The sequence below is a fragment of the Oryctolagus cuniculus genome, chromosome 3 (genome assembly GCF_964237555.1).
Source record: "Oryctolagus cuniculus chromosome 3, mOryCun1.1, whole genome shotgun sequence".
Taxonomy (NCBI): domain Eukaryota; kingdom Metazoa; phylum Chordata; class Mammalia; order Lagomorpha; family Leporidae; genus Oryctolagus; species Oryctolagus cuniculus.
Window position 1 is genome coordinate 39,115,239 of NC_091434.1, and position 27,758 is coordinate 39,142,996.

The window sequence follows — 27,758 nt, forward strand, 5'->3', positions numbered from 1 at the left end:
TCTCTTCGCCATGTTGTGAGGAGGTTTTTAGGCACTGATGCGTGCCTGTGTTCGGTGACCTGCGGCTCATACTCTGGTCGAGCCGCCTGCTGGTGCTTACCGCCTTACTAATCAGGCAGACCGAATCCAAGCTCTCTCATTGCCATGTTGTGGGGTGACTTATTGGTGTTGATAACGTGCCTGTCTTCGGTGACCTGCGGCGCATAAGCTGCTAGCCGCCCGCAGGTGCTCATCGCCTCACTAATCAGGCAGACCGAATCCAAGCCTTCTCATTGCAGTATTGTGGGGAGGCCTTTCTATTTCTCTATTTCTCTATCTCTGGGCATTCCTATTTCTCCCATTTTACTTCTGTCTGCCAACATTCCTATTTCTCTCATTTTACTTCTAAACTTCTGTTTCTCTTATCCCCGTGGCTTCCCGGCGCCCGCCCCGAGGCTGCTTCTCGGCGGCTTCCCGGCTGAGCCGCTTCAGCCCGCTTCTCTTATCTGCGCGGCTTCGCGGCTCTGCGCGGCTCGGCTTTGCGCGCACACTCCGCGGTCTCGCACTAGCCCAGCGTTCCCTATCTACTTGTGCCCCGCACGCTCTCTCTGTGCGCGGCAGCCTCCGTGAGTCACACAGCGTAGCTTACGTCTCCGCCACTAGCATTCAATCTAAGTTCCCCGGGCTAACCTGGCGAATTCAACCCAGCTCACGTTTCCGCTTCTGGTTTCAACTCTTCGCCCCCCATTCCCGGGCTAACTTGAGAATCCCAAAGTGGCTTTCGTCTCCGCCTCGGCCTGCCCCCGCGGCTTCAATTTCCCTAACATTTTTCTCTACCCGGTATGTTTCCCCAAGCTTTCTTCCAACAATATTCCTCCCTCATTTCTCCTGGCTTCTCCCCACAGTCCGTATCCAAGTCTGTTTGTTCTAGCTTTCACTTTCGCTTTCGACCTTAGAGATTTCTCCCAGCTTCCCCCGTAGTCCGTATCTGAGTCTATGCCTAGGCTTTCAATAGCTTTTTCCGGCACCTTTTTCGTCCGGCTTTTCCCTAGGCTGTTTGCTAGTCTCTCTTTCTCCGGTATTTTCCCATTTCTTCCCGTTTCTTCCCTCCTAAGTTTTCTATCCGTCCTAGATTTCCTATCCGAGTCACGGCACCATTATGTCGCTCCCCCTCTTCACGGAGGAACGACACTAAACCCTGCCTAGGCTTCATATCCGAGTCACGGCACCATTATGTCGCTCCCCCTCTTCGTGGAGGAACGACACTAAACCCTGCGCTGTTCTTTCGTCTGCTCGGCCCTCCCCGGGTTTGCTGCTGGTTCTTCCCGGGTTGGCTACTGTCCCTTCCACCTCCGTAGAAGGGCGGTTCCCCCTGGCCACTTCCCCCACTTCCGCAGGGGAGTGGCACACCGCCAGCCGGCTCTCTCGGGGGCTGCACAGGTGTTCCCCTTAGATGTTCCTCTTAGATGTTCCTGGTGCATGCCGTCTCTCTCCTCCTTTATAGTCCTCCTCTGCCAATCCCAACTCGGCTGCCCACACGCCGAGCACGCTGCTCTCCTCCAATCAGGAGCAAGTCCTACAGTTTATTGGCTGAACTGGAGGCAGCTGTGTAGAAGCTGTTTTCTTCTCTCCCAGCGCCATATTGTGGGAGAGCAGATGCATAGAATAAGTCTTAATTCCAGTAACTTAGTCTAGTCCGAGTTGCTCCCCACATATATATATTAATAAATACATATATATATAAAAGACTGCCTTACAGATTTTTAGATGATATACAGAATTGGGTACTGCTTGGTAAATCTAACCACATAAACCATGATTCAGACTGCAAAAGTTCATAATCTAACATTAATCCAGATTATCACCACAAAAGCCGTATCCCACAATGAGTGCATGAACTAGAAAGATTCATTAAAATAAAGCTAATACACACACACACACACACACACACACACACTGAACTGCCACACTGTGCAGGGCCCAAGCAAGCATCCTATCAACCCCGGGTGTCTATGTGACCGACACACCAAGTGTACCCTGGAGAGGAGCGAGCTCCCAACACAAGCATTTGTGAAGTGCCTGGGTCCAAGGCAATGCACCACGATGAGTCATCAGCTCAGTCCAGCAGTGCAGACTTCTTGCTCTCTCCTCACTCATTAAGGGTAAAAGATGTTTCATTTCTCAAAGGCAATTTAATTGCCATATTTCAGCAACATTATTTCAAAGTATATAAAAATAGAATACCCTGCTTACCCCTAAAACATTAAAACTCTACTGGAAAGACATTCTAAAATTTCAAAGTATTTGTAGAGAAAGTATCAAATATGAAAGAACAAGAGGCTTCTCACCGAGCCCTTTGGACAGCCAGTTGTTCACTCCCTGGGGTGCAGCGTCATAGGCTGTGTGAGGAGAGTAGATGGCAACTCTGTTCTCCAAAGCCCGGATCACCAGGCGCTCCTTCCAGGACTTCCAGGTTATGCGCTTCATGGGTAGGAAGATGGGTGGATGGTAGGAAAGGATGAGATCCGCCTTCTTTTGCAGAGCCTCCTCCATCACTGGCTCAGTCAAGTCATTGGTCAGGAAGAGTGTATTCACAGTATGTGGTGGGCTTGGTTCCACCAGCAACCCAACATTGTCCCAACTTTCAGCAAAAGACAGGGATGCAAAGTCATTCAAGGAGGAGATGAGCGCCTTCAGATCCATGAAGGAACGGGAAGAACTGCAGTTCAGAGAATGGACAAGCCGGACTGTCGAGGGGGCCAGGCGTGCACAAGATGACAACATACAGCAAGCAGGCAACGCTCAGTTTCTGAAGTCAAACACAGAGAAGAGTACACATGTACAGTTCAGGCCTGCACCTCCGAGGCTTCAAAGCATCTGAGTCAAAGAGCTGCTGTCATACTAACCTGGGTTCAAATACTGCCTCTGCCACTTAGCTCAGTCATTTAACCTCTTGTAGCTTTTTTGTTTGCTCATCTGAAAAACAGAGACTGGGGCCAGCGTTGCAGCACAGTGGGTTAAGCTGCCTCTTCCAAGGCCGCCATCCTCAATTCTAGTTGCTCCACTTCTGATCCAGCTGCCTGCTAATGCGCCCGGAGAAAGCAGTGAAAAATGGACCAAGTGCTTGGACCTTTGCCACCCACATGGGAGATCCAGATGGAATTCCTAACTCCTGGCTTCAGACTGGCCCAGCCAAGGCCATTGTGGCCATCTGGGGAATGAACCAGCAGATGGAAGATCTCTCTCTCTAACTCTGGGTTTCAAATAAATGTTGTAAAAAGTAAAATAAAAAATGGAGACTATAACCTACTTCACAGGTCCTCCAGAGTGTACATTAGCTTTTTGTTACTACAGTGAAATACAAGAAATATAGCCAACTATAAATTTAATGAATAAGCATAACACAGTGATAGCAAAAATAAATTTTTTCACAATGTCTATTGCAAAAATATTTTAATAGGATGTGGATACTCAATATATTACTTTTTACACTGTTATTTACTTTCATATTTTATTCAAATGACCACAAGATGGAAGCCAGAAGCCTAGAACTCAATCTAGGTCTCCCCCATGGGTGGCAGGGACCCAAGGACTTGACCCACCACTGCTGCCTCCCAGGGGTACATTGGCAGGGAACCGGAATCAGAAGCTGGGGCTTGAATCCAGGCATTTCAGAATAGAATGCCAGAGTCCTAAGCAGCATCCTAACCACTATGCCAAAATGCTCACCCCTGGTTAATTCTTTCTTTCTCTCTTTCTCTCTTTCCCTCTTTCTCTCTTTCTCTCTCTCTCTCTCTTTCTCTCTTTCTCTCTTTCTTTCTCTCTTTCTTTCTCTCTTTCTCTCTCTCTCTCTTTCTCTCTTTCTCTCTTTGACAGGCAGAATGGACAATGAGAGAGAGAGAGACAGAGAGAAAGGTCTTCCTTTGCCGTTGGTTCACCCTCCAATGGCCGCCGCGGCCAGCGCGCTGCGGCCGGCGCACCACGCTGATCCGATGGCAGAAGCCAGGTGCTCTCCTGGTCTCCCATGGGGTGCAGGGCCCAAGCACTTGGGCCATCCTCCACTGCACTCCCTGGCCACGGCAGAGAGCTGGCCTGGAAGAGGGGCAACTTTGAAACCAAAACCACTTTCCAAAACCACGCAAGGTCTTGGAAGATCTAATGGTTCTGACACCACTTCCACCCTCCAATTACATATCCTGATACTAATCCACTCTCCCAACTCTTGTAAATCTGGCCAGCTCCAAAGCCGGCGTGCCACCGCGAAGGGTTTCCGTCGTTTACACGTGAAAGAGCGCTTGGAAAGAAGGCGGTGAAACACCGCCACGAGAGAACGGGCGGCTCCAAGCCCGGAGCCACAGGCAGCGAGAACAGTGGGTGGCAGCCCAGGACGCTGGTGAACTGCACTGACGGAGGCCAGACCGCAGTCCTCGGCCACACCTGTGCCACCACGGGCAAAGTACCTGACTTCTGAGGTTCTGCCCTGTAAAAAGACGAATATAAAAACGCCCAGCTCGTAGTACGCAGGCGAGATTTAAACACAAGGCAGGAACAATGCCTGTCCTAGAGCCCCTGTGTTATCGCTAGCCAATACGACCTGCAAACGACTCTGCCTTGCTTCGTCTCCAGCTCACTCCAGTGCTACTTCAAGCCTTTCCCAGGCAGTGAAGGGTCAGAAGGCACAGTGTGTAGGTCCTCGGGAACCCCGCCCCACCACTGCCCTCTGCGCTCGTTCAGCAGGGCAGTTTTGTGCCCTCTTTTTCTGCAGCACCCACGTCTAACAGTCATCTCCTACCCTGCCACAACTCCTCTCTTCGGGTTTAAATTGCCCACTACTCACGAGTCCGGGCACACCTCCGTAGCCACCACTTCCCGTCCCGAGCCGGCTCTCCTGGCCTTCGGCTATAGGCAGCGAGGAACAGGGCGGAAGTTGGTCCCTCCTGTTTTACAGTCGTACCCAAAACACTGCCTGAGTTTGGCGGGTAGTTCCGGGTTATGCTCCGGACTCCAGTGCAGTTAACAGAGCTGCACCTCGCCGTCAAATTTCAAATTAGCGGATAAATCACATTGTTTCCCTAGTGCTAGTCATTTTGGTTTGATATTAGAAGAAGGGAGGAAAGAGGAGGTAAGAAGGCTCTCTCTAATGGGTCCCGCGCCCGACTTCCGGTGGCCCCCAAACTCGTAATTGAGAACCGAAAGACTTGTCCAGGCTTCTGCAATTGCATCTTCGCTGTTTAACAACGGCTGTGCTGACCGAAGTGGGTAAGTGTGGGGCAACTTCATTCATTCTTTCATTTACTTTTTCAAGGGCTTGCTGAGCCCTGTATTGCACTGTTAGTTCTTGGGACACTTGGAGTGAACGTGCTGTGTGGCAAATGTGTTGCTGGAACGGCAGAATAAGTAAGGAAAGGATTTAGTATGTTTAGTATGTTAGTGATAAGTAATTTGGGAAGAGAAAACAGTACAGGTCCTGGGTTTCGAGCACTGTATTTTTAAACATTTGTTTATTTTTATTTATTTGAAAGACAGTTGCAGAGAGAGAGAGAGAATCTTCCATTCGGTGGTTCGCTCCCCCAAATGGCCGCAATGGCCGGAGCTGAGCTGATCCGAAGCCGGGAGCCAGGAGCCTTCTCCCGATCTCCTACGTGGGTGCAGAGGCCCAAGCGCTTGGGCCATCCTCTGCTGCTTCCCCACACCACAAGCTGGGAGCTGGATTGCAAGTGGAGCAGCCGGGACTCGAACCCGCGCCCACATGGGATGGCAGGCAGCAGGCAGAGCCCTAACCTACTAGCCACAGTGCTGGCTCCTGCAGCTGTTTAAATAGGGCTGTGAGGTAAGTAAGACTTGACATTTGAGGAGAGACCTAGAGGTAAGGAAATTAGCTGTAAGAAAGTGTTAGTGTTAGTGTTGCCAGCCAGTGCCTGGATTCTAAGGTGGGAATGTACCTGGCTTATTGGACTTGCAAAGAGGCTCTTAGAGAAGAGTGAGTAGAAGTAGCAGATTGCTGGGCTTCATTCCATAGGGTCTCATCACTTCTGTAACTGGATTTTTGTTACATGGGATACCACCCCAGGCTTTTTCTTATTTACAATAAAGATGAGCCTCTGTGAATGAAGACAGCAGGAAAATGACCTTAATTCTTTCTTCTTTTTGGGAATAGACTTATTCTTGAGCTTCTCTTAAGACTCGGAGAAGTTAAAAAGAACTCCCTGGAACTATCAAGAAGAAAAATGGTAAGTTTTATAGAATTTTTATAAATATCTTTCATAAGTAATTTTTAGAACTGTTAGTGACAAGGTGAAGAAGTTATACGTTATAGAAGCATGCAATGTAGAATGATAGTTTTTAAAAATGAGAATTTGAAGGGGCGGGTATTATAGCACAGCCTGTTAAGTTATTAATTGGGACACCTGCATCCAACTTTGGAGTTCCAGTTCTTGTCCTAGCTGCTCCATTTTAGACCAGCTTCCTGCTAATACACTCTGGGAGGCAACAGATGATGGCTTGAGTGCTCAGGCCCTAACTACATGTATGAGGGACCCAGATGGAGTTCTAGGCTTTGGTCTGGCCCAGCTCTGGCCTGTTGTAGGCATCTGGAGAGTAAACCAGGGAGTAGAAGATACTTCTGTTTCCCTTCCCTGCCCCATATCTATCTATCTATCTAATATCTCTCTCTCTCCCTTTCTCCCTTTCTCCCTCTTCCTCTTCCTCTCCCTCCCCTTTCTCTCCGCCTTTCAAGTAGATGAAAATACATATTTTAAAAATTAAAATTGAGGGCCAGTGTGTGGTGTAGAGGTAAACCTGACATCCCATCTGGTTCGTGTCCCAGCTGCTCCACCTCCTATCCAGCTCCCTTCTAATGGCCTGGGAAAAGTGGAAGATGGCCTGAGTGTTTGGGCCCTTACACCCATGTGGAGACCTAGAAGAAGCTCCTGGCTTCTGGTTTTGCCCTGGCCCACCCCTGGCCATTGTGGCCATCCGGGAAGTGAACCAATGGATGGGAGATATCTCTCTCTCTCTGCAACTCTTTCAAATAAATAAATAAATATTTAAAAACATAAAATTAAAAAAGTAAAAACTAAAACTTATGTCAGGTTGCTTGGCACAGTATTGCCTGGGACACTGGCATCCCATATCCGAGGGCCTGGGATCCAGTTCCAGCTTCACTTCTCATCCAGATTCTTATTCATGGTTGCATGGGACGCAGCAGGTAATGGCTAAGTTGATTCCCTGCCATCCATATGGGAGTCTTAGACTGGATTCTGGGCTCCTTGCTTCACCTTAGCCCATTCCCAGCTTTTGGAGAATGCACCAGAAGATGTAGAAGATGGAAGGTCTCTGTTTCCATGCCTTTCAAATATATAAAAATTAATTAATTAAAAAATTTTAAAAGCAGCTAAGCAGAATTACTTTAAACCAGTTTTTAGGGGATGACATGGCACAGCAGGTTAAGCCACTGCCTGCAATACCAGCATCCACATGGGTGCTAATTTGAGTCCCGGCTGCTCCAATTCCAGTTCAACTCCCTGCTAATGCACTTGGGAAAGCAGAGGTAGATGGCCCAAGTGTTTGGGCCTCTCACCCACGTGGGAGACCCAGATGAAGCTCCTGGCTCCTGGCTTCAGTCTGGCCATCTGGGGAGTGAACCAGCGGATGGAGGACCTTTCTCTCTGCTCTTCCTTTCCCTCTCTGTAACTCTATGTTTCAAATAAATAAATAAAAACATTGACACATTTTATGTTTGTTGTCTTTAGTAAAAGCAGGAATTTTTTAAAAGTTTCTTTGAAAGACACAGTTACAGGCTGGCACCGCGGCTCACTAGGCTAATCCTCCACCTAGCTGCGCCGTTACACCGGGTTCTAGTCCCGGTCGGGGCGCCAGATTCTGTCCCGGTTGCCTCTCTTCCAGACCAGCTCTTTGCTGTGGCCTGGGAAGGCAGCGGAGGATGGCCCAAGTGCTTGGGCCCTGCACCCGCAAGGGAGACCAGGAGAAGCACCTGGCTCCTGCTTTCGGATCAGCGTGGTGCGCCAGCCGCAGCACGCCGGCTGTGGTGGCCATTGGAGGGTGAACCAACGGCAAAAGGAAGACCTTTCTCTCTGTCTCTCTCTCTCTCTCACTGTCCACTCTGCCTGTCAAAAAAAAAAAAAAAAAAAAAAAAAAGACACAGTTACAGAGAGAGAAAATGAGAGAAAGAGAGATCTTCCATCCACTGATTGACTTCTCAAATGGCTGCAACAGCTGGGCCAGGCCGTAGCCAGAAGCTAAGAACTTCATCTGGGTCTCCCAGTTGGCTGCAGGACCCAAAATCCTTGGGCCATCTTCCACTGCTTTCCCAGGCACATTAGCAGGGAACTGAATCAGTGGAACAGCCAGGACTCAAACTGGTGCCCATATGGGATACCAGCATCATAGGTTGTGGGTTAACTCACTACACACAACACCAGTCACAAGGAATTGTTTTTTAGCTCCATTTCTCGGAATTAAATTCTGTAAAGGAGATGGTAAAAACTATGTTTGAAATGTCATTTTTTATTATTTTCAATTGATATTAATTGATGTTGAATTGCCATATAAATCAATAATAAAATATAATTATTTTTATTGATAAAAAATTAAAATTTATAGCAATTATTTCCATCACAATTTATCATTTGGATAAATGCTTTTGAAATAAATTTGTGGGCCGGCGCCGCGGCTCACTAGGCTAATCCTCCACCTAGCGGCGCCGGCACACCGGGTTCTAGTCCCGGTTGGGGCGCCGGATTCTGTCCCGGTTGCCCCTCTTCCAGGCCAGCTCTCTGCTGTGGCCCGGGAGTGCAGTGGAGGATGGCCCAGGTGCTTGGGCCCTGTACCCCATGGGAGACCAGGATAAGTACCTGGCTCCTGCCATCGGATCAGCGCGGTGTGCCAGCCGTGGCAGCCATTGGAGGGTGAACCAACGGCAAAAGGAAGACCTTTCTCTCTGTCTCTCTCTCTCACTGTCCTCTCTGCCTGTCAAAAAAAAAAAAAAAAAAAAAAAGAAATTTGTGGACCGGCATTGTGGCATAGCAGATAAAGTTGCCACCTGTGACACTAGCATCCCATATAGGCAGCGGTTCAAGTCTTGGTTGCTCCACTACCCAATTCAGCTCCCTGCTAATGACCTGGGAAAGCAGTGGAAGATGGCCCAAACACTGGACCCCTGCCACCCATGTGGGAGACCTGGAAGAAGCTCCTGGGTTAAACCTTCTGCCTGGTCCTGCACTGGCTGTTGTGGCCATCTGGGGAATAAACCAGTGGGTACAAGATATCTCTCTTCTCTCTCTCTCCCTAACTGTCTCTTTCTCTCTCTCTCTCTCTCCCCCTCTCCCTCTCTCTCTCCCCTCTCCCCACTCCCTCTCCTCGTCTTTCTCTGTCTTTCTGTAACTCTTTCAAATAAATAAATAAATCTTTAAAAAAATTGGAGGAAGAAGTACATCTTATCTTTTAGCTCTGTTATGTAGATGGATCATATCTAAAGCAGTATTTTTTTATATTTTTATTGTCATCTTGAATATCCATCCTGTGCAGTAATGTAGTACATCAAATCATTTGAAGAGCTTATTTGTCTCACATCCTCTCTCCTTCCTAGTCTGTGACATTACATACAGATGTAGGTGATATTAAAATAGAAGTGTTCTGTGAGAGGACTCCCAAAACATGTGAGGTGAGTAACATCATTTGCATATTAAACTCAATGAATGCTGCAGGATGACCTTTTTTAGGTTGAACCACCTCAAAAGCTTTCTGTAAAACTATTGTCAGGAAAACTAGTCATTGTAACTTCTGGTCTAATTTCCACTTATCTTTCTTCATTTCAGAAGTAGGTCATCAAAGAGAAGAGTGTCAAGTATCATTTTCTGTTGGTTCGTTTTCCTTAGGAAACATAATCATTAGGATATTAGATAAGAGAACGGTTCTGTACATTATTTCACCTGTATAAATGACAAGGGTAGAAAGAAGATTCCTCTAAATATAGTCTTTCATTAAGAATTATTTGTGAAAGGCTGTTGTGCCAGGTCTAGATGTATGAGTGTACTTTAAAAGGTTTGTGGAAATGGAATTAAAAGATAAGTTTATTTTGCTGTAAAAGTTTTAAAATCCATGCGTAGCTTTTTTTCAGTTTTTCATAATATATATTTTCCCTACATGTTTTGAAGACCCCCACATATGCATGAGTACAATGATGAATAAGAGACACTCTTGCCCTCATTGAACTACTATTCTACTTGGGAAAATGGACAGGGTGGCAAAATGAAGTCTAAACGGTGATAATGCCTTAAAGAAAAGAAGGTGGTAAAACAGAGAATAATGGGAGAGGAACTGCAGGTTGAGCAGCCCTTATCTGAAATGCCTAGTTTCAGATTTCAGAGATTTTTCAAACTTTGGAACGTTTGCATAGACTTTTGGGAAACTTGTGAGCATTTCAGATTTTGAATTTTTGGATTAGGTGTGCTCATCCTGTATCTAAAAGAAGAAAACAAGGGCAGGCCTAGTTGAGAAAGTAATACTTAAAGTGAGTACAGAACGTATCAAGACATCTCCGTAGAAAGATATAAAAGGAATGTTCCTGGTATAGAAACAGCAGGTACGATGGTCCCCAGGGCGGAATGGATAATGGTGGCAGTATTGATGGGGTTAATGGGGCAGGCAGTAGGCAGGTGTTGTAATCACAGAGCATATAGAGGTAAGGGTTTGTGAGACCCTGCTGAAGATTTTGTGTTTTATTGCAAGAGCAGAACAAAGCCATTGACGTGTTTTAGGCAGCGAAGTGACATGATTTAAAGTAGTATCTGCAAGATACACTGCTCTGGTGTTCTCAATAAACGATTGGTTCTTTATCTTAAATGTGTTTCTGCTGCACCATTTCTTGGTCATCTTTTTTACTCTCTTCAGAATTTCTTGGCTCTTTGTGCCAGTAATTACTACAATGGCTGTATATTTCACAGAAACATCAAGGGTTTCATGGTTCAAACAGGAGATCCAACAGGTAAGTTTTTCCATGAATTAAGATCTAAGGAATTGGCTGTAGAAAAATAAAAGCAAATGAAGTTTTTATAACTGTGCTATCTTACAACAGCAAGAAACTTAAAAAAATTTTTTAATATATTTATATGAAAGGCAGAGAGATGAAGAAAATCAGAGAGAGAGAGAGAAACAGAGACACAAATAGAGAGAGATTGATCTTCTATCCACTGGTTCACTCCCTAAATGTCCATAATAGCCAGGCATGCAACAGGACAAAGCCAGGAGCTGGTAACTCAACCTGGATCACATTCATGGGTGACAGGGACCCAAGTACTTGAGCCATCACCTGCTGCCTCCCAGGGTGCACATTAGCAGGAAGCTAGAGGGGAAGAAGAACGGGGACTTGAATCTAGGGACTCCAACATATGATAAAGCTGTTCCAAGCATTGTCTTAACTGCTGCACTGAACCCCTGCCTCAGACCAAGAATTTTTGTTTGTTTGTTAATGATTTATTTATTTATATGAAAATCAGAGTTACACAAAAAGAGGAGAGGCAGAGAGAGAGAGAGAGAGAGAGGTCTTCCATCTGCTAGTTCACTCCCTAGTTGACCACAACGGCCAGAGCTGTGCCAGTCCAAAGCCTGGAGCCATGAGCTTCTTCCAGGTCTCCCACATGGGTGCAGGGGCCCAAGGACTTGGGCCATCTTTTTTTTTTTTTTTTTGACAGGTAGAGTTATAGACATTGAGAGAGAGAGAGAGAGACAGAGAGATAGGTCTTCCTTCCGTTGGTTCACCCCCCCCCCCCAAATTGTTGCCATGGCCGACACTGCGCCAATCTGAAGCCAGGAGCCAGGTGTTCCTGGTCTCCCATGCCAGTGCAGGGGCCAAAGCACTTGGGGGCCATCCTCCACTGCTTTCCCGGGCTACAGCAGAGAGCTGGACTGGAAGAGGAGCAACCAGGACTAGAACCCGGTGCCCATATGGGATGCCGGCCTTGCAGGTGGAGGATTAACCAAAGAAGCCACGGTGCCGGCCCTTGGGTCATCTTCTACTGCTTCCCCAGGCCATAGCAGAGAGCTGGATCAGAAGTAAAGCACTCGGGCCTCTAACTTTGGTGACCACTACGATGCCAGCACTGCTGGCACAGTGCCAGCCCTGGACCAAGAATTTTTTAACCAGAGGCTATTAGCACCTGCCTGTAAAATGTGAACAGTATTAAAAAGGATTGTTATTATTTTTTTTTTGTAGGAAGTTTTTTTCTTCTGGTCTGTAAAGTTAAAGTGGGAAAGCCTGAGGGGTTGTTATCAAATTTTATTTGTCTATAAAGGGTAATAAGGTAGACCTTATGTTTTAGGAATTGGATCCTTTTCCAACTTTAACTAGATACTTCTGATTGCTTTGTAGGTACTGGAAGAGGAGGTAACAGCATTTGGGGCAAGAAGTTTGAAGATGAATACAGTGAATATCTTAAGGTATATATCCCCAGTGTCAAAAACCTATTACACATGGTTACACTCAGATACTGTGATACATTTAGTAACAGAAGATAACAGCATTACTAAGTGAATATACTTTTTTATAGTTTTTCCACACTTGATAGATCATGATGTCAGAGAGAAACTATAGCCTATCATGTATACTGGAATCTCACTCTAACACATGGATCTTCTTGAGATTTTTATTTATTTATCTATGTGAGAGACAGAGAGAGAGAGAGAGAGAGAAAGCTCCCATCCACTGTTTTGTCCTCCAAATGCCTGCGGCATCCTGGGCTTGGCTAGACCAGTGCTGGGTGCCAGGAACTCAGTACAGGTCTCCTACCTGGGTGGCAGTGACCCAGCTACTTGAGCCATTACCTGCTGCCTCCCAGAGTCTACATTAGCAGGAAGCTGGAGTCAGGAACCAGAGTTGGGTATCAAACCCAGGCATTCCAGTATCCTAATCAGCATCTTAATTGCTAAGTCAGATGCTTACCCCTCAGCCTTTTCTTGATTTAGAAACTGAACAGGGCATTTGGCCTAGTGGTGAAGGTGCTGGTTAAGATGCCCACATCCTCTTTACATTAGTAAAAATTTCAAAAGGGGAAAAAAAAAAAGATACCCATATGTCGCTCCCCCTCTTCGCGGAGGAATGACACTAAACCCTGCCTAGGTTTCCTATCCGAGTCACGGCACCATTATGTTGCTCCCCCTCTTCGTGGAGGAACGACACAGGACCCTGCGCTGTTCTTTTGTCTGCTCGGCCCTCCCCGGGTTTGCTGCTGGTTCTTCCCGGGTTGGCTACCGTCCTTCCACCTCCGTGGAAGGGCGGTTCCCCCTGCCACTTTCCCCACTTCCGCGGGGGAGCGGCACACCGCCGGCCGGCTCTCTCGGGGGCTGCTCAGATGTTCCTCAGGTGTTCCCGGTGCATGTTGTCTCTCTCCTCCTTTATAGTCCTCTTCCACCAATCCCAACTCTGCTACCCACACGCCGAGTACGCTGCTCTCCTCCAATCAGGAGCAGGATCAGCTCCTGGAGGTCATCACTCAAGTTGGCGAGAGGCAGCTGCGTAGAAGCTGTTTACTCCTCTCCCAGCGCCATATTGTGGGAGAGCAGATGCATAGAATAAGTCTTAATTCCAGTAACAGTCTAGTCCGAGTTGCTCCCCACACCCATATGCCATATCAGAAGGCCTGGGTTTGATACTCAGCTGTAGCTCCTGACTCCAGCTTCCTGTTAATGTGGACCCTGGAAGGCAACCAGGATGGCTCAAGTAATTAGATTTGGTTCACAGGAGTTTATGTTCCCATTTGTGGGCATCTGGGGAGTGAACCAGCAGGTGGGAGCAGTGCTTCTCAAATAAATCAGTGAAAGAAACAGAACAGTTTTTTTTAAACATGAATTAATGGCTTCCATATTCCAGTTGAAAACCAGTGATTGGCTATGACAGAGTCATCTGTGGAAATAAAAGAGTCTTACCCACCTAAATATAGAGGCAAACTAATTAGGACCTTTACTATATTAAGGTTCCCCAGTTTTCCTTTGCAGGTACAGTTAAAAACCATGATCTTCTACACCAGGGTTGAGGATGCATGCTGGGTCTTCCCACCCTCTGAGCCAGCAGTTGCATTCCCAGATGCTTACCCAAGAGATACTTGTACACTAAGAAAAGTACAGGACGTTTCCTGTTGTATTATTTGTAATAACAAAAATCTAGAAATAAGCCAAATGTTCATTGATTATAGAATGCATAGATTTTAGCACATTCCATAGTGAATCACAGAGCAGTTAAAAAATCAACATGCTTAAACATGTATAAACCTTATTTTTAAAAATTTGTTTATTTTTCTTTAATTCGAAAGGCAGGAGAGAACAAGATACATTTCATCTGCTGGTTCACTCCACAAATGCCCACAATAGCTGGGGCTAGGCCAGACCAAAGCTAAGAGCCAAGAATTCAGTCTAGGTCTCCCATATGGGTGACAGGGAGCCAAGTACTTGAGCCCTCATCTGCTGCCTCGCAGGGTACGCATTAGCAAGAAGCTGGAACCAGAAGCAGAGCTGAGGATCAAGCTCAGGGATCTCAGTATGGAATTTAGGTATCCCAAAGGACATTGTAGCCACCGTGCCAAACGCCTGGACCCTGTATAAATCTGAGAAATGTAACAATGTTAAATGTGAAAAGCACACCCCAGAAAACCAAGATTATATTATACAATGTTTTAGGGTCCAAAAACTAGCAAAAGCAAACAATAATATATTGTTTGAAACATGGGGTTACCTCTTGCAGAGACTAAAGAAATGGGGAGGAGCACATAGGCATATGTGGCGATTTGGAGATTCTAGCTCTTAAGACTGGAAAATACATCAATAGATGCTTATTTTATTAACTTAGAAATGGTACGTGTATTAGAAATATATCTAGGGGTGGGCATTTGGCTTAGCAGCTAAAATTCTGCCTGGGATGCACACGTCTTGTGTCAGAATCCCTGGGTTCAAATTCTCACTCCTTTTTCAAACCCAGCTTCCTGAGTGTGCTCCCTGGGAAACAGCAGGTGATGGCTTAAGTCTTTAGGTCCCTGCTGCCCACATGGAAGACTTGGATTGAGTTCCTGGCTCCTAGCTTTAGCCTGGCTTAGCTCTGGCTACTGCAGGCATCTGGGGAATGAACCAGCAGATGGCAGATCTCTCTGTCTTTCTGTTTCTCTGTCCTCCTGCCTTCCAAATATGTCTCTAAAACTTTTTTTAAAAGAAATATAGGGGCGGCATTGTGGTACAATGGGTAAAACCGCTGCCTGCAATACAGGCATCCCATATGGGTGCTGGTTCCTGTCCTGGCTGCTCCATTTCTGATCCAGCTCCATGCTAATGCACCCGGAAAGGCAGTGGGGAATGACCCAACTGGTTGGGCCCCTGCACCAATGTAGGAGACCCAGAAGATGCTTTGGTCTGGCCCAGCCCTGGCGATTGCAGTCATTTGGGGAGTGAACCAGCAGATGGAAGATCACTCCCTGTCTCTTTGTCTCTCCATCTCCCTAACTCTGCCTCTCAAATAAATAAATCTTTTTTTTTTTTTTTTTTTTTTTTTTTTTTTTGACAGGCAGAGTGGATAGTGAGAGAGAGAGACAGAGAGAAAGGTCTTCCTTTTGCCGTTGGTTCCACCCTCCAATGGCTGCCACGGCTGGCGCACTGCAGCCGGCGCAAATCCGAAGGCAGGAGCCAGGTACTTTTCCTGGTCTCCCATGGGGTGCAGGGCTCAAGCACTTGGGCCATCCTCCACTGCACTCCCTGGCCACAGCAGAGAGCTGGCCTGGAAGAGGGGCAACCGGGACAGAATCCGGCGCCCCGACCGGGACTAGAACCCGGTGTGCCGGCGCCGCTAGGTGGAGGATTAGCCTAGTGAGCCGCGGCGCCGGCCTAAATAAATAAATCTTAAAAAAAAAAAAAGCTAAGGGGCCAGCATTGTGGCATAATGGATTAAGCCACCACATGAAATGCTGGCATTCTATTTCAGAATGCTGTTCTGCTTCTGATCCAGTTCCCCGCTAATGTGCCTGGGAAGGCAGAGGAAGATGGCTCAAGTGCTTGGGACCTATCATTCTGTGGGAGACCTGAATGGATCTCCAGGCTCCTGGGTTTGGTCTGGCCCCACCTGGGTCGTTGATGATCATTTGGGGAATGAACCACTAATGAAGATCTCTCTGTCCCTCTCTCATCTCTCTGTCCCTCTCTCTCTGTCACTTTGCCTTTCAAATAAATAAATAAGTCTTTTAAAAAGTTATATCTGATATTACATTTGATAGGTAATCACCTTTTAGGGAGAAAATAAATATTAATATTTTGATGTAGTTGTATCTCTAGGACTTATTTAATCAGTGTTACCTGTGGGGAACAGGGTCTGTCTCCCGCAACATGTCGGGGCGCCAGGGAGACAAATAAGTACTGAGACTGTGGACTGAAACTAACTCTATGCGTCTGATCTCCCACCATATGGCGCTGAGAGGGAGTAAACAAGTCTTACACAGCTGCTTCCTCAATTAGCTGATTCCTGACCCAACCCCTGTTTGGAAGAAAGCGCGTGCTCAGCACGTGGGCAGCGGAGCTCAGATTGGTGGGAGAGGACTATAAAAGGGGGAGAGAGACAACATGTGGGGTGGCCCCCTGAGAGAGTGGGTCGGAGAGCTCGTTGGTGCCACTCCTCCGCGGAGGCGGGGGAGCGGCAGCAAATCCGGGAAGGACCGGGGAAAGAAAACAGCGTCCAGTGTCCTTCCTCTGAAGGTGGGGGAGCGACAGTTACCAGATGAATAGCTAAAGACAGGGTAATCATTGGAGTTACTTATGGTGTATTTTATAATTGGGCACCTCCTTATAGCATAATTGTTAGTCATATCTTCAGTCTTACCAGTAATGTCCTTTTCATTCTTGAACACAAATAGTACCATGATATTATAGATTGATTAGCTCATGCAGGCCTGGGATTGTGAGTTGACTGTCCATGAATGGAAGACCCACAGATTCATTCTCTTTGGTCATCAATTAAAAAAAAAAAAAAAGTTAACGCCATTAGGCAAGAGATAGGCTATTCATTTTGCCAGACTCCATCTCTCCCCAATGTTTACACTCTTTCCAATGGTCAGCTTACTGTCTGCAAGACCCTTGTGAGCATGTGAATTATGTGTAGACCCTGAACTAGCCTAACCTCCCTTCGATTTCAGATAAAACCAGTGAGTTCAGTACATGTGAAGAGATTATAGGGATTCTGGTTTTGTTGGCTGCCTTATTGTTTCATGTCAGCTCATTATTCCTTAATGTAAATGTAAGAATTATTTCTGTTATGCATTGGCATTACTAAAGCTGCTTATGGCTATACTTTTCCAAAGTACAAATGAAATTAATTTGGGAATGTGCTTTGAATTATAAACAAGTTTTTACAGGTTTTCAAGGATACGGATTATATAGAAACTGAACATCTGGATTAACCCAAGTAAGGAGAAACTGATTAAGTGTCTCCTTGTTCTCTTAAATATTGGAAGGATAAAAAGTACATTTCTTGACTCAATAGTTGGAATATTTATATAATAACATGGGTCAACACTTTGTTCTTTTTCAGCACAATGTTAGAGGTGTTGTGTCTATGGCCAATAATGGTCCAAATACCAATGGATCTCAGTTCTTCATCACCTATGGCAAGCAGCCACATTTGGACATGAAGTACACAGTATTTGGGAAGTGAGTATTCGAGGTGTTTTTTTTTTTTTTAACTTTTTTACAAATTTTTATTTATTTGAAAGATAGAGACAAGACAGAAAAAGATCATTCATCCACTGGTTTATTCCCCAAATATCCACAATAGCTGGAGCTAGACCAAGCTGAAGCCAGGAGCTAGGAACTACATCCCAGTCTCCTTCATGAGTGGTGGAGACCCAATTACCTGAGCCATCATCTGCTTCCTCCCAGGGTGTACATCAACAGAAAGCTGTAATTAGAAACAGAGCCGGGACACAAACCTAGGCACTGACGTGAGATGTGGGTGTCCAGAAGCATCTGAGTCATCGGGCCAAAAACCTGCCCTGGTTATGGTTTTTCTTAGAATTTCAGTGCAAGGGGTACATAGGCATGGTTGGCATAGCAGCATAACAAATACTGGAAAGAATGATATGAGAGCTAAATATTCCTGAAGTCTAAGTCTACCCCTTGTTGGCCTGTGACCTTGGGAAAGTTACAACCTCTCTGAGCCCCGTTTTTATTTTGTGAAAGAGGAACCAATAATTTTTTTTTTCCAGGATTGTTCTGCAAGTTAACAGTAATGTATCTGTTTTCATTAAGAATAGCGGTTCACAGCAACTAACATACCTTTTCAAACAAGGTGGCCTGGCTTAGTGTTTCCATTATGTCACCAAGGTTCTAGGCACTTGTGTCTTTCTTTCCAACCATCATTAGCTATCCTCTGGGACTTACTTCATAGGCATAATATGGACAGCACTGCTGCAGCCAAAACATCTGTGTGCCAGCCACACAGGAAGAGGAAGCACAGAAGTAGCCTACCAGTTGAGTCAGCTCCTTTTTAAAGAACTTTCCTGGACGACCCAGAATTTAGATATGTGGCCATGCCTTTCCTACAAAAAAGAATAGGATTTTTTTTTTCCCAGCCTGGCACACTGTCATCTTTGATAAAATCAAAGTTTCCCTGAGAAAGAGGGTGTATTCTAGGGAGGTGCTGCCACATTATCTAATATAAGCATTATACCTGGAAGTTGTTTTTATAAATCAATGGGAAGTAAATCTGTTCATTCAACAAATAATTTATCATGCTCAATAAACCACAGAAGGTGTGGGTGCTTGGCACCACGTGGTACTCCTATATCCCATATTGGATTTCCTGGGTTCAAATCTCAGCTCTGCTTCTATTTTTTTATAGAAAGCTTTTATTTAATAAATATAAATTTCTTAAGTACAACTTTTGTATTATAGCGGTTCTTCCCCTCATACCAGCTCTCCCACCCCCAAACCATCCCACCTCCTACTCCCTCTCCCATCACATTCTTCATTAAGATTCATTTTTAATTATCTTTATATACAGAAGATCAACTCTATACTAAGATTTTAAGTTTGCACCCACATAGACACACAAAGTATAAAGTACTGTTTGAAGACTAGTTTTATCATTAATTCTCATAGTACAACTCATTAAGGACAGAGGTCCTACATGGGGAGCAAGTGCACAGTGACTCCTGTTGTTGATTTAACAATTGACACTCTTATTTATGATGTCAGTGATCACCTGAGGCTCTTGTCATGAGCTGCCAAGGCTACGGAAACCTCTTGAGTCCACAAACTCCATCAATATTTAGAAAGGGTCATAATCAAAGTGGAAGTTCTCTCCTCCCTTCAGAGAAAGGTACCTACCTCCTTCTTTGATGGCCACTTCTTTCCACTGGGATCTCACTCACAGAGATCTTTCATGTAGGCCATTTTTTGCTACAGTGTCTTGGCTTTCCATGCCTGAAATTCTGTCATAGGCTTTTTAGCCAGATCTGAATGCCTTAAGAGCTGATTCTGAGCCAGAGTGCTGTTTAGGGCACTTGTCATTCTATGAGTCTGCTGTGTGTCCTGCTTCCCATGTTGGATCATTCTCTCCTTTTTAATTCTATCAATTATTATTAGCAGACACTTGGTCTTATTTATGTGATCCCTTTGACACTTAATCCTATCTTTATGATCAGCTATGAACTTAAACTGATCACTTTAACTAGTAAGATGGCATTGGTACCTGCCAACTTAATGGGATTTGGAATCCCATGGAATTTTTTAGCTTTACCCTTAGGGGTAAGTCTGAGGGAACATTGCTGAACTGTAAATCTCCTCCCTCTCTTATTCCCACTCTTATTTTTATCAGGGATCAATTTTCAATTGGATCTAAATGCTTGAGAATAATTCTGTGTTAAGAGTTCAACCAGGCTGGCGCCACAGCTCAGTAGGCTAATCCTCTGCCTGCGGCGCCGGCACCCTGGGTTCTGTCCCGGTTGCCCCTCTTCCAGGCCAGCTCTCTGCTGTGGCCAGAGAGTGCAGTGGAGGATGGCCCAAGTGCTTGGGCCCTGCACCCCATGGGAGACCAGGAGAAGCACCTGGCTCCTGGCTTTGGATCAGTGTGATGCGCCGGCCGCAGCGCGCCAGCTGTGGCGGCCATTGGAGGGTGAACCAACGGCAAAAGGAAGACCTTTCTCTCTGTCTCTCTCTCTCTCTCTCACTGTCTACTCTGCCTGTCAAAAAAAAAAAAAAAAGAGTTCAACCAATGGTATTAAGTAGAAAACGAAAATACTAAAAAGAATAAAATAGTAAGCCGTTCCTTGACAGGACAAGGCTGATCAAGTCATTGCTTCTCATAGTGTCCTTTTCACTTCAACAGGTTTCCTTTTTGGTGCTCGGTTAGTTGTCACCGATCAGGGAGAACATATGATATTTGTCCCTCTGGGACTGGCTTATTTCACTCAGCATGATGTTTTCCAGATTCCTCCACTTTGTTGCAAATGACCGATTTCATTCTTTTTTTTTACCACTATGTAGTATTCCATAGAGTACATATCCCATAATTTCTTTATCCAGTCTTCTGTTGATGGACATTTAAGTTGATTCCATGTCTTAGCTATTGTGAATTGATTAGCTCTGCTTCTGATCCAGCTCTCTGCTAATGTGTGCCCTGGGTGGTAGCAGGTGATGGCTTAGATACACCGGTCCCTGCCACTCAGAGGGGAGACCCAGATTGAATTCCTGGTTCCTAGCTTCAGTCTTGTTCAGCCCTGGCTATTTTGTATTTGGGAAGTGAACAAACAGATGGGAGACTGTGCACTCGCTGTCTCTCCTTGTCTCTCTTTCTCTCATTCTCTGTCGCTGTGCCTTTCAAGTAGATGAAAATAAACATCTTTTAAATGAAGGAAAATATATTTTGTTTACAACTTTTTTATTCCATATACATGTCTCTACATTTTTTATAAGTGAACATCCAATTTATTTAACATTGAAAGTTCATTAAGGGACCGACACTGTGGCGTAGTAGGTTAAAGCCCTGGCCTGAAGCGCCGGCATCCCATTTGGGTGCTGGTTCAAGACCCGGCTGCTCTACTTCCGATCCAGCTCTCTGCTATGGCCTGGGAAAGCAGTAGAAGATGGCCCAAGTCCTTGGACCCCTGTACCCACATGGCAGACCTGGAAGAAGCTCCTGGCTCCTGGCTTCGGATCAGCACAGTTCCGGCCATTGTAGCCATCTGGCGAGTGAACCAGTGGATGGTAGACCTCTATCTCTCTGTCTCTACCTCTACCTCTCTGTAACTATTTCTTTTTCTTTTTCTTTTTCTTTTTCTTTTCTTTTCTTTTTTTTTTAATTTGACAGGCAGAGTTAGACAGTGAGAGAGACAGAGAGAAAGGCCTTCCTTCTGTTGGTTCACCTTCCAAATGGCCGCTACAGCCAGCGTGCCGTGCCGATCCGAAGCCAGGAGCCAGGTGCTTCCTCCTGGTCTCCCATGTGGGTGCAGGGCCCAAGCACCTAGGCCATCCTCCACTGCCTTCCGGGGCCACAGCAGAGAGCTGGACTGGAAGAGGAGCAACCGGAACTAGAACCCGGCGCCCATATGGGATACTGGCACCGCAGGCGGAGGATCAACCAAGTGAGCCACGGCACCAGCTCCTGTAATTCTGTCTTTCAAATAAATAAAAATAAATCTTAAAAAAAAAAAGTTCATTCCGACATCTGCATGGGCCAGCATTTTGACATAACAGGTAAAGCTGCTGCCTGCAATTCCAGCATCCCTTACGGGCACCAGTTCACATCTCAGCTGGTCCACTTCCTATCCAGCTCCTTGCTAATGGCCTAGGAAAAGCAGAGGAAGATGGCCCAAGTGCTTGGGCCTTGGACCCCTGCTACCCACAGGGGAGACCCTGAAGAAGCTCCTGCCTCCTGGTTTCTACCTGGCCCAGCCCTAGCTGTTGTGGCCATATGGGGAGTTAATGAGCAGATGAAAGATCTATCTATATATCTCTATAACTCTTTAAACAAATAAATAAATCTTTAAAAGAAAAAAAAAGAGATATCTGCAATATGGCAATTTCACTGGCAATTTAAAATCCAACCTATGATTACTTGCTAGGGCTAGTTCACACTTAACACTAATTAAATATTTTATTGAATGAATACAAGACCAAACAAAATGCAAATGCATTCAAATGCTTTTTTTTTTTAATTTAAAGATTTAATTATTTGAAAGGCAGAGTTAGAGAGAGAGAGAGAAAGAGAAAGAGGTCTTCCATCTTTCGGTTCCCTCCCCAAATGACCACAGTGGCTAGAGCTGGGCTGATCCAAAGCCAGGAACCAGGAGCTTTAGCAGGGGCCCAAGGACTTGGGCCATCCTCTGCTACTTTCGTAGGCCCCTTAGCAGGGAGGTGGATCAGAAGCAGAGCAGCCAGAAAAGGAACCAGTGTCCATATGGGATGCCAGCTTTGCAGGCAGCAGCTTTATCCTCTATGCCACAACATCAGCCCCTCAAAAAAAATCAACTTTTGGGCCTGTCTCCCGTGGGGCTGTGGGGGTCCCTCTTCTCCCCAGCCAGGGCTGGAGGCCGAGATTAGCCCTCTTGAGGCCATCGTCGGGACTGCAAGAGCTGAGCAGCCTCGTTTTCCTACCTCACACATCTGTAGAGAAAAAAACAAAACAAGACAAAAAATCAGTTTTAAAGACCTTTCTATTTAGGCTAATGACAAACACAATAAAGGCAAATATGCTAGTTTGATGTAATGTGCTGATGTTATACAGCACTCTTATCTTTTAGTCCACAAGTATATTATTAAACAATAAAGAACATCCAATAGGACCTATTTCTACAGAACTAGGAAATAAATGTCTATGAAAAAAGGATTTCTAATTTATACATTAGTGGTAATCGATGAAATTATCAAAGTACTAGAGGATCTAGTAATCTGTGTGTGTATAAACAACCCAGGATCCTTTCCTTTAGTTTTCTCTTTAAGTCATCATTCAGAATTATTGATCAATTATTGATTAATTGCCAGGACTTATCTTATTGGATTTGTGACAAAATTGTAGTGTTTAAAACAAAAATTTTTTTTTCCTTTATTTGAAATGCAGACAGAATTAGTTCGCAATTGCTGGTTCACTCCCCAAATGCCCACAGTGGTTAAGACTGGGTCAGATTGAGGCTGGAAGCCAGGAACTCAACCTGGATCTCCCACATGGGTTGCAGGGACCCGGACCCAAGTAGCTGAGCCGTCACATGCTGCCTCTCAGGGTGTGCATTAGCAGGAAGTTAGGAATAGGAGCAGAGCCAGGATGGGATGTGGGTATCCCAACTGACAGCTTAACCACTGTGCCAAATGCCCACTTCAGAATGAGGATTCCTAACTTTCGCTTCATAAATTCCTTACAGTTGTATGTTGTGTGGATATGCAAATACGTTTTGGGAACATGGTCTGTAATTTCTTGCTCATTCTCCAAGGGGCTCATGTCCTAGATACTTGACCAGACTTAAGCTGCCTCAGCTCTGCCTGGCCTTTTTTTGCATGAGTACTGTGTACTTATATCCTCTGTTTCTCTCATTGACTTGATGGTAGAAAACCCTGTAACACTTACAGTTTAAAGACTTTAGTTGCCCTACATTTAGAAATAAAATCAAAACGTTTGGGTCATTGTGGTTATTGCTGCTGATACCCCTTCCAAGCATTTTTTTTTTTTAAGATTTATTTATTATTTGAAAGTCAGAGTTACACAGAGAGAGGAGAGGCAGAGAGAAAGAGAGATCTTCCATCCAATGGTTCACTCCCCAATTGGCTACAATGGCTGGAGCTGGGCTGATCCGAAGCCAGGAGCCAGGAGTTTCTTCTTGGTCTCCTGTGTGGGTGCAGGAGCCCAAGGACTCGGGCCATCTTCCACTGCTTTCCCAGGCCATAGCAGAGAGCTTGATTGGAAGTGGAGCAACTAGGACTCGAACTGGCGCCGGCACTGCAGGAGGGGGCTTCACCAATTATGCCACAGCACTGGCCCCCCAAGCATTCTTTTCTATATTCTTTTTTAACACATCCTTTTAGTGGAAATGCAAAGTAAATTAAAATTGTTATCTTTTTTTTAAGTACATATTGTAAATCTTGAAAATTAATGAGTTGTACCAGGAAATATAATCTAAAAAACCACCTTTTTTTAGACTCAAATGTCCAAAACATGTATTTTAAGTAATCTTCTTCTGCTTTCCCAGGCCATAGCAGAGAGCTGGATGGGAAGAGGAGCAGCTGGGACTAGAACCGGCATCCACATGGAATGCCAGCGCTTCAGGCCAGGGTGTTAACCTGCTGTACCACAGCGCCAGCCCCTGGTCTTTGTCTTTAGTTCCTAGAAATGAGCTTCTAAAACCTTTGGAATTTTCTGGTGATAGGATTAGACAAGTACTTTGCTGGTCATAATAAACCTCTCTCAACCACACCTGAGTATGCTAATGGGATGACTCTTGGTGGGCTCTTGAAAGCAGAAGGGTTGCCAGAGGAATAAACCACCTGATTTGATGGTTTGAACTCCTAATCCTGTCACTCTCACCACTCCATCTCTGTGGAGATTTGAGTTCAATCACCAATGACCAGTGACTTAAAATAAATTGCTTTGTGATAGAACATCCATAAAAACCCTAAACAGGGTTAGGAGCTCCAGACTGGTGGATTTAGGAGGGTGGCCTAGAGGGAGACAGCATGGACGCTCCGAGCACCTGCTCTACACCTTACCCTATGAATCTCTTTGGCTATTCCTGGTTATATCCTCTCTAATGAACCATAATAGTAAATAGTTTCCTGAATTCTGTGAACCAGTGTAGCAAACTATGGGATGCAAGAAAGGGATCATGGGAACCCCTGATTTGTGGCCAGGTGAGGTCACTACCTGGGACTTAGAACTGGCACCTGTGGTAGGGGGGCAGACTTGTGGGCCTTGCCTGTAAGGCCTGCATCAACTCCAAGTAGGTAGTGTCAGAATATTACATTTTAGGGCACTCATAAGTGAAGAATTGAGAGAACCAACACATTTGGTGTCAGAATTGTTATGAAAGTATATGGGGGTGGGGTGCTGTGGCTCAGCGGGTTAACGCCCTGGCCTGAAGGGCCGGTTCGAGTCCTGACTGCTCCACTTCCCATCCAGCTCTCTGTTATGGCCTGGGAAGGCATTACAGGATGGCCCTGGTCCTTAGGCCCCTGCACCCACATGGGAGACCTGGAAGAAGCTCCTGGCTCCTGGCTTTGGATCAGCATAGCTCCGGCCATTGTGACCAATTGGAGAGTGAACCACTGGATGGAAGACCTCTCTCTCTGCCTCTCTTCTGAGTAACTCTGACTTTCAAAAAAATAAATAAATCTTAAAAAAAAAAAAAAAAAGGAGAAAGAAAGTATATTGGAGTATATTGGGGGCTGGCACTGTGATATAATGGGTAAAGCCCCAGCCTGCAGTGCCGGCATTCCATATGGGCACTGGTTCAAGTCCCAGCTGCTCCACTTCTGATCCAGCTCTTTGCTGTGGCCTGGGAAAGCAATGGAAGATGGCCTAAATCCTTAGACCCTTGTGCCCTTGTGCCCTGCGTGGGAAACACAGAAGTTCCTGGCTCCTGGTTTTGGATTGGCACAGCTCCTGCTGTTGCGGCCATTTGGGGGTGAATGAGTGGATGGAAGGCCTCTCTCTCTCTTTGCCCGTCCTTCTCTCTGTGTAACTCTGCCTTTCAAATAAATAAGCAAATCTTTAAAAAAAAAAAGAACGTGTTTTGGCCCCATTTGTAGTTATTCTGTGTGACTGTATGAAATGGATAATATAATTTGGGGTACTTTTGTAGGAATATTTCTGTCTATTGCTGTTGTTGACTAACAGCATAAAATGGATTTTTTTTGAATTTTATGGCAAAAAATCAAATTAATATTTTGTATACTCAGAAATTCTAACATGGTCCTTTCCTCTTAAGGAAACTAATTGCCTTAGATATTTAGATATTCTGTTTCAATCTTTGGAAACTTTCACTTACTATGTTGTTTCTCTTTTAGGGTAATAGATGGTCTGGAGACTCTAGATGAATTGGAGAAGTTACCAGTAAATGAGAAGACATATCGACCTCTGAATGATGTACACATTAAGGACATAACTATTCATGCCAACCCATTTGCTCAGTAGCTATATTAAGCCTGGCAAATACATGACACACTGTTTGTTGGAACACACCCATTGTGGTTTACCCAGTTTTAAATATGTCAGAGATTGCATCATCCTTCTTTCTGCTTGTTTACAACAAGATCTTCTATGAGCTGGTGATGCCAAGGAGAGCCCAGTGGCTTTAACCCCCATTCCTACAGCATATTGTTTACTACAACTACTAGCCAATGTATTTCTTTAATATAAAAAGCCTGTTTGATTGTTGTTGCCTATAAATACTCATTTTTAAATGCTGACCCTCAGTTAAGTACAGGCATTTCTGTCTTAGAAGTAATATTTTCTATTATGGAGTTAAATTGACGGACAGGGTAAAGGGATGGTCTAGAAAGGCAGTGTTCTGGTCTTTGGACTTAATAAAAGCTCTAAAAAGTTCTTAGTGTACTCTAACAATATCTCACATGTGATTTACTCATGGAACTTTTTTTAAAGTATATCTTTTGGGACTGGCATTGTGGAGTAGTGGGTTTTGATGCTGGTATCCTATATGGGTTGCACTACTTCCAATCCAGCTCCCTGCTATTGTGCCTAGGGGAGCAGCAGAGGATAGCCCAAGCACTGGGGACCCTGCATCCATGTGGGAGACAAGGAGGGAAGCTCCTGGTTCCTGGCTTTGGCCTGCCCCAGCCCTGGCTGTCTTGGCCAGTGAATCAGCAGATCTTCCATCTGTGTCCCCTTGCCTCTGTAATTCTTTCAAATACTCTTTAAAATTTTTTTTAGAAAAAAAAAAGGCGTATCTTGGAGCTCTACAGATTCATTTGAATGTGCAGTAAGCTTGGTAAAAGCAGTTGTGGAGTCCTGGTGTGTGCTCAATCAGCTGTGTCTCCGCAGTGTGATTTTAGGCAGGATAACATCTCTGTTTTCTCATCCATAAATATTTCCTCCGAAGCCTATGTGAGGATTAATTGAAATAGTATGTGTAAAACTTCTGGCATGCAGTTAAGTAAATAAAAGCTGCTCCTAACGAATCTGTGTCTACCACAGGGCTCTCTTGTTATCAAGCCGGTTTTCAGTAGCAGTGTTGATTTCACCAAGAACCAGAGTCGCCGGCACTGCCCAGATCGGCTTGATTAGACTTGGGGCATTCCTAAAACACACCAAACACTGGCTTCTTGGGTTTCTTCTCCCAACGCTGACCTAATTAATGTTTTGATTCTAACTGCAGTTAGTTGGTAGTTAGCTTGCAGCTCTCCTCTCCTAATTCTAACACACTAAACAGAGGCCATTTGTACCAAGGCCTCACATTTTGTTTCATCTTTTTAATCATTCTGGTTTGTGGGATTAGTAAGAAAGCTTTTTTTAGCCAGAGCTTTTTCTTTCTTGGCCATTTGATACTTCATACCTTGCGTCCACAAATGTCACTAACATTTTTTGTTGTCACTCTTAAAAGGCCTGTATTATTAGGACATTTCTGTATTAACCTGCATTCCAATTTTTATTCTAAACTGCCAGTTTTTAAGTGGTGCCAATATGTTTTAAGAGCTTATTTTAAAAATCCCTCCTCGTTACAGTCATAAAAATATCAGGGACAGGGACAGGGAGGCACACTTACTGCCTACAAACACCATTTCCCTCCCCAACACTC

At 45.1% G+C, this 27,758-nt stretch overlaps 2 protein-coding genes and 1 non-coding gene across 16 annotated transcripts in view; 2 read left to right on the forward strand and 1 right to left on the reverse strand.

Annotated features, from left to right (window-relative positions):
- The window catches only part of NIF3L1 (NGG1 interacting factor 3 like 1), a 24,102-nt gene extending 19,184 nt beyond the window's left edge, over positions 1 to 4,918 (reverse strand). For 3 of the 13 annotated variants that reach the window (XR_011387163.1, XM_017343016.3, XM_017343014.3), the window contains exons 1-3: positions 4,817 to 4,918; positions 2,886 to 2,969; positions 2,328 to 2,788 (exon numbers count right to left, since the gene is read on the reverse strand). Coding sequence is in view for 10 of the 13 variants with exons in the window: in XM_017343016.3 (XP_017198505.2) it covers positions 2,328 to 2,763 (436 nt within the window). In the remaining 3 variants the exon portion in view is untranslated. Of the gene's footprint in view, positions 1 to 2,327; positions 2,789 to 2,885; positions 3,063 to 4,771 lie in introns of all 13 variants that reach the window. The other 10 variants (XR_011387165.1, XM_070070415.1, XR_011387164.1 and 7 more) reach the window with 8 other exon arrangements.
- On the forward strand, positions 4,889 to 26,563 carry PPIL3 (peptidylprolyl isomerase like 3). 2 transcript variants are annotated; one of them, XM_008258946.4, is made up of 7 exons: positions 4,889 to 5,238; positions 6,137 to 6,209; positions 9,587 to 9,661; positions 10,891 to 10,984; positions 12,368 to 12,435; positions 17,552 to 17,670; positions 26,011 to 26,563. In XM_008258946.4, exons 2-7 carry the CDS (start codon positions 6,207 to 6,209, stop codon positions 26,135 to 26,137), a joined length of 486 nt encoding a protein of 161 aa, XP_008257168.1. In that variant the 5' UTR covers positions 4,889 to 5,238; positions 6,137 to 6,206; the 3' UTR covers positions 26,138 to 26,563. The 2 variants fall into 2 exon arrangements, with proteins under 2 accessions (XP_008257168.1, XP_008257169.1); XM_008258947.4 differs by lacking the exon at positions 9,587 to 9,661 and having other exon boundaries at positions 4,948 to 5,238.
- Positions 22,495 to 22,625, forward strand: LOC127491925 (small Cajal body-specific RNA 20). Its single transcript, XR_007920850.1, has one exon. It is a non-coding gene; the product is annotated as a small Cajal body-specific RNA 20 (non-coding RNA).
- Positions 26,564 to 27,758: the final 1,195 nt, after the last annotated feature.

Excerpts from the sequence above, each read along its gene's own strand:
- PPIL3 (XM_008258946.4), top strand. Across the intron at positions 9,662-10,890 it reads GGACTCCCAAAACATGTGAG|AATTTCTTGGCTCTTTGTGC; the intron begins GTGAGTAACATC and ends TACTCTCTTCAG. Across the intron at positions 17,671-26,010 it reads AAGTACACAGTATTTGGGAA|GGTAATAGATGGTCTGGAGA; the intron begins GTGAGTATTCGA and ends TTTCTCTTTTAG.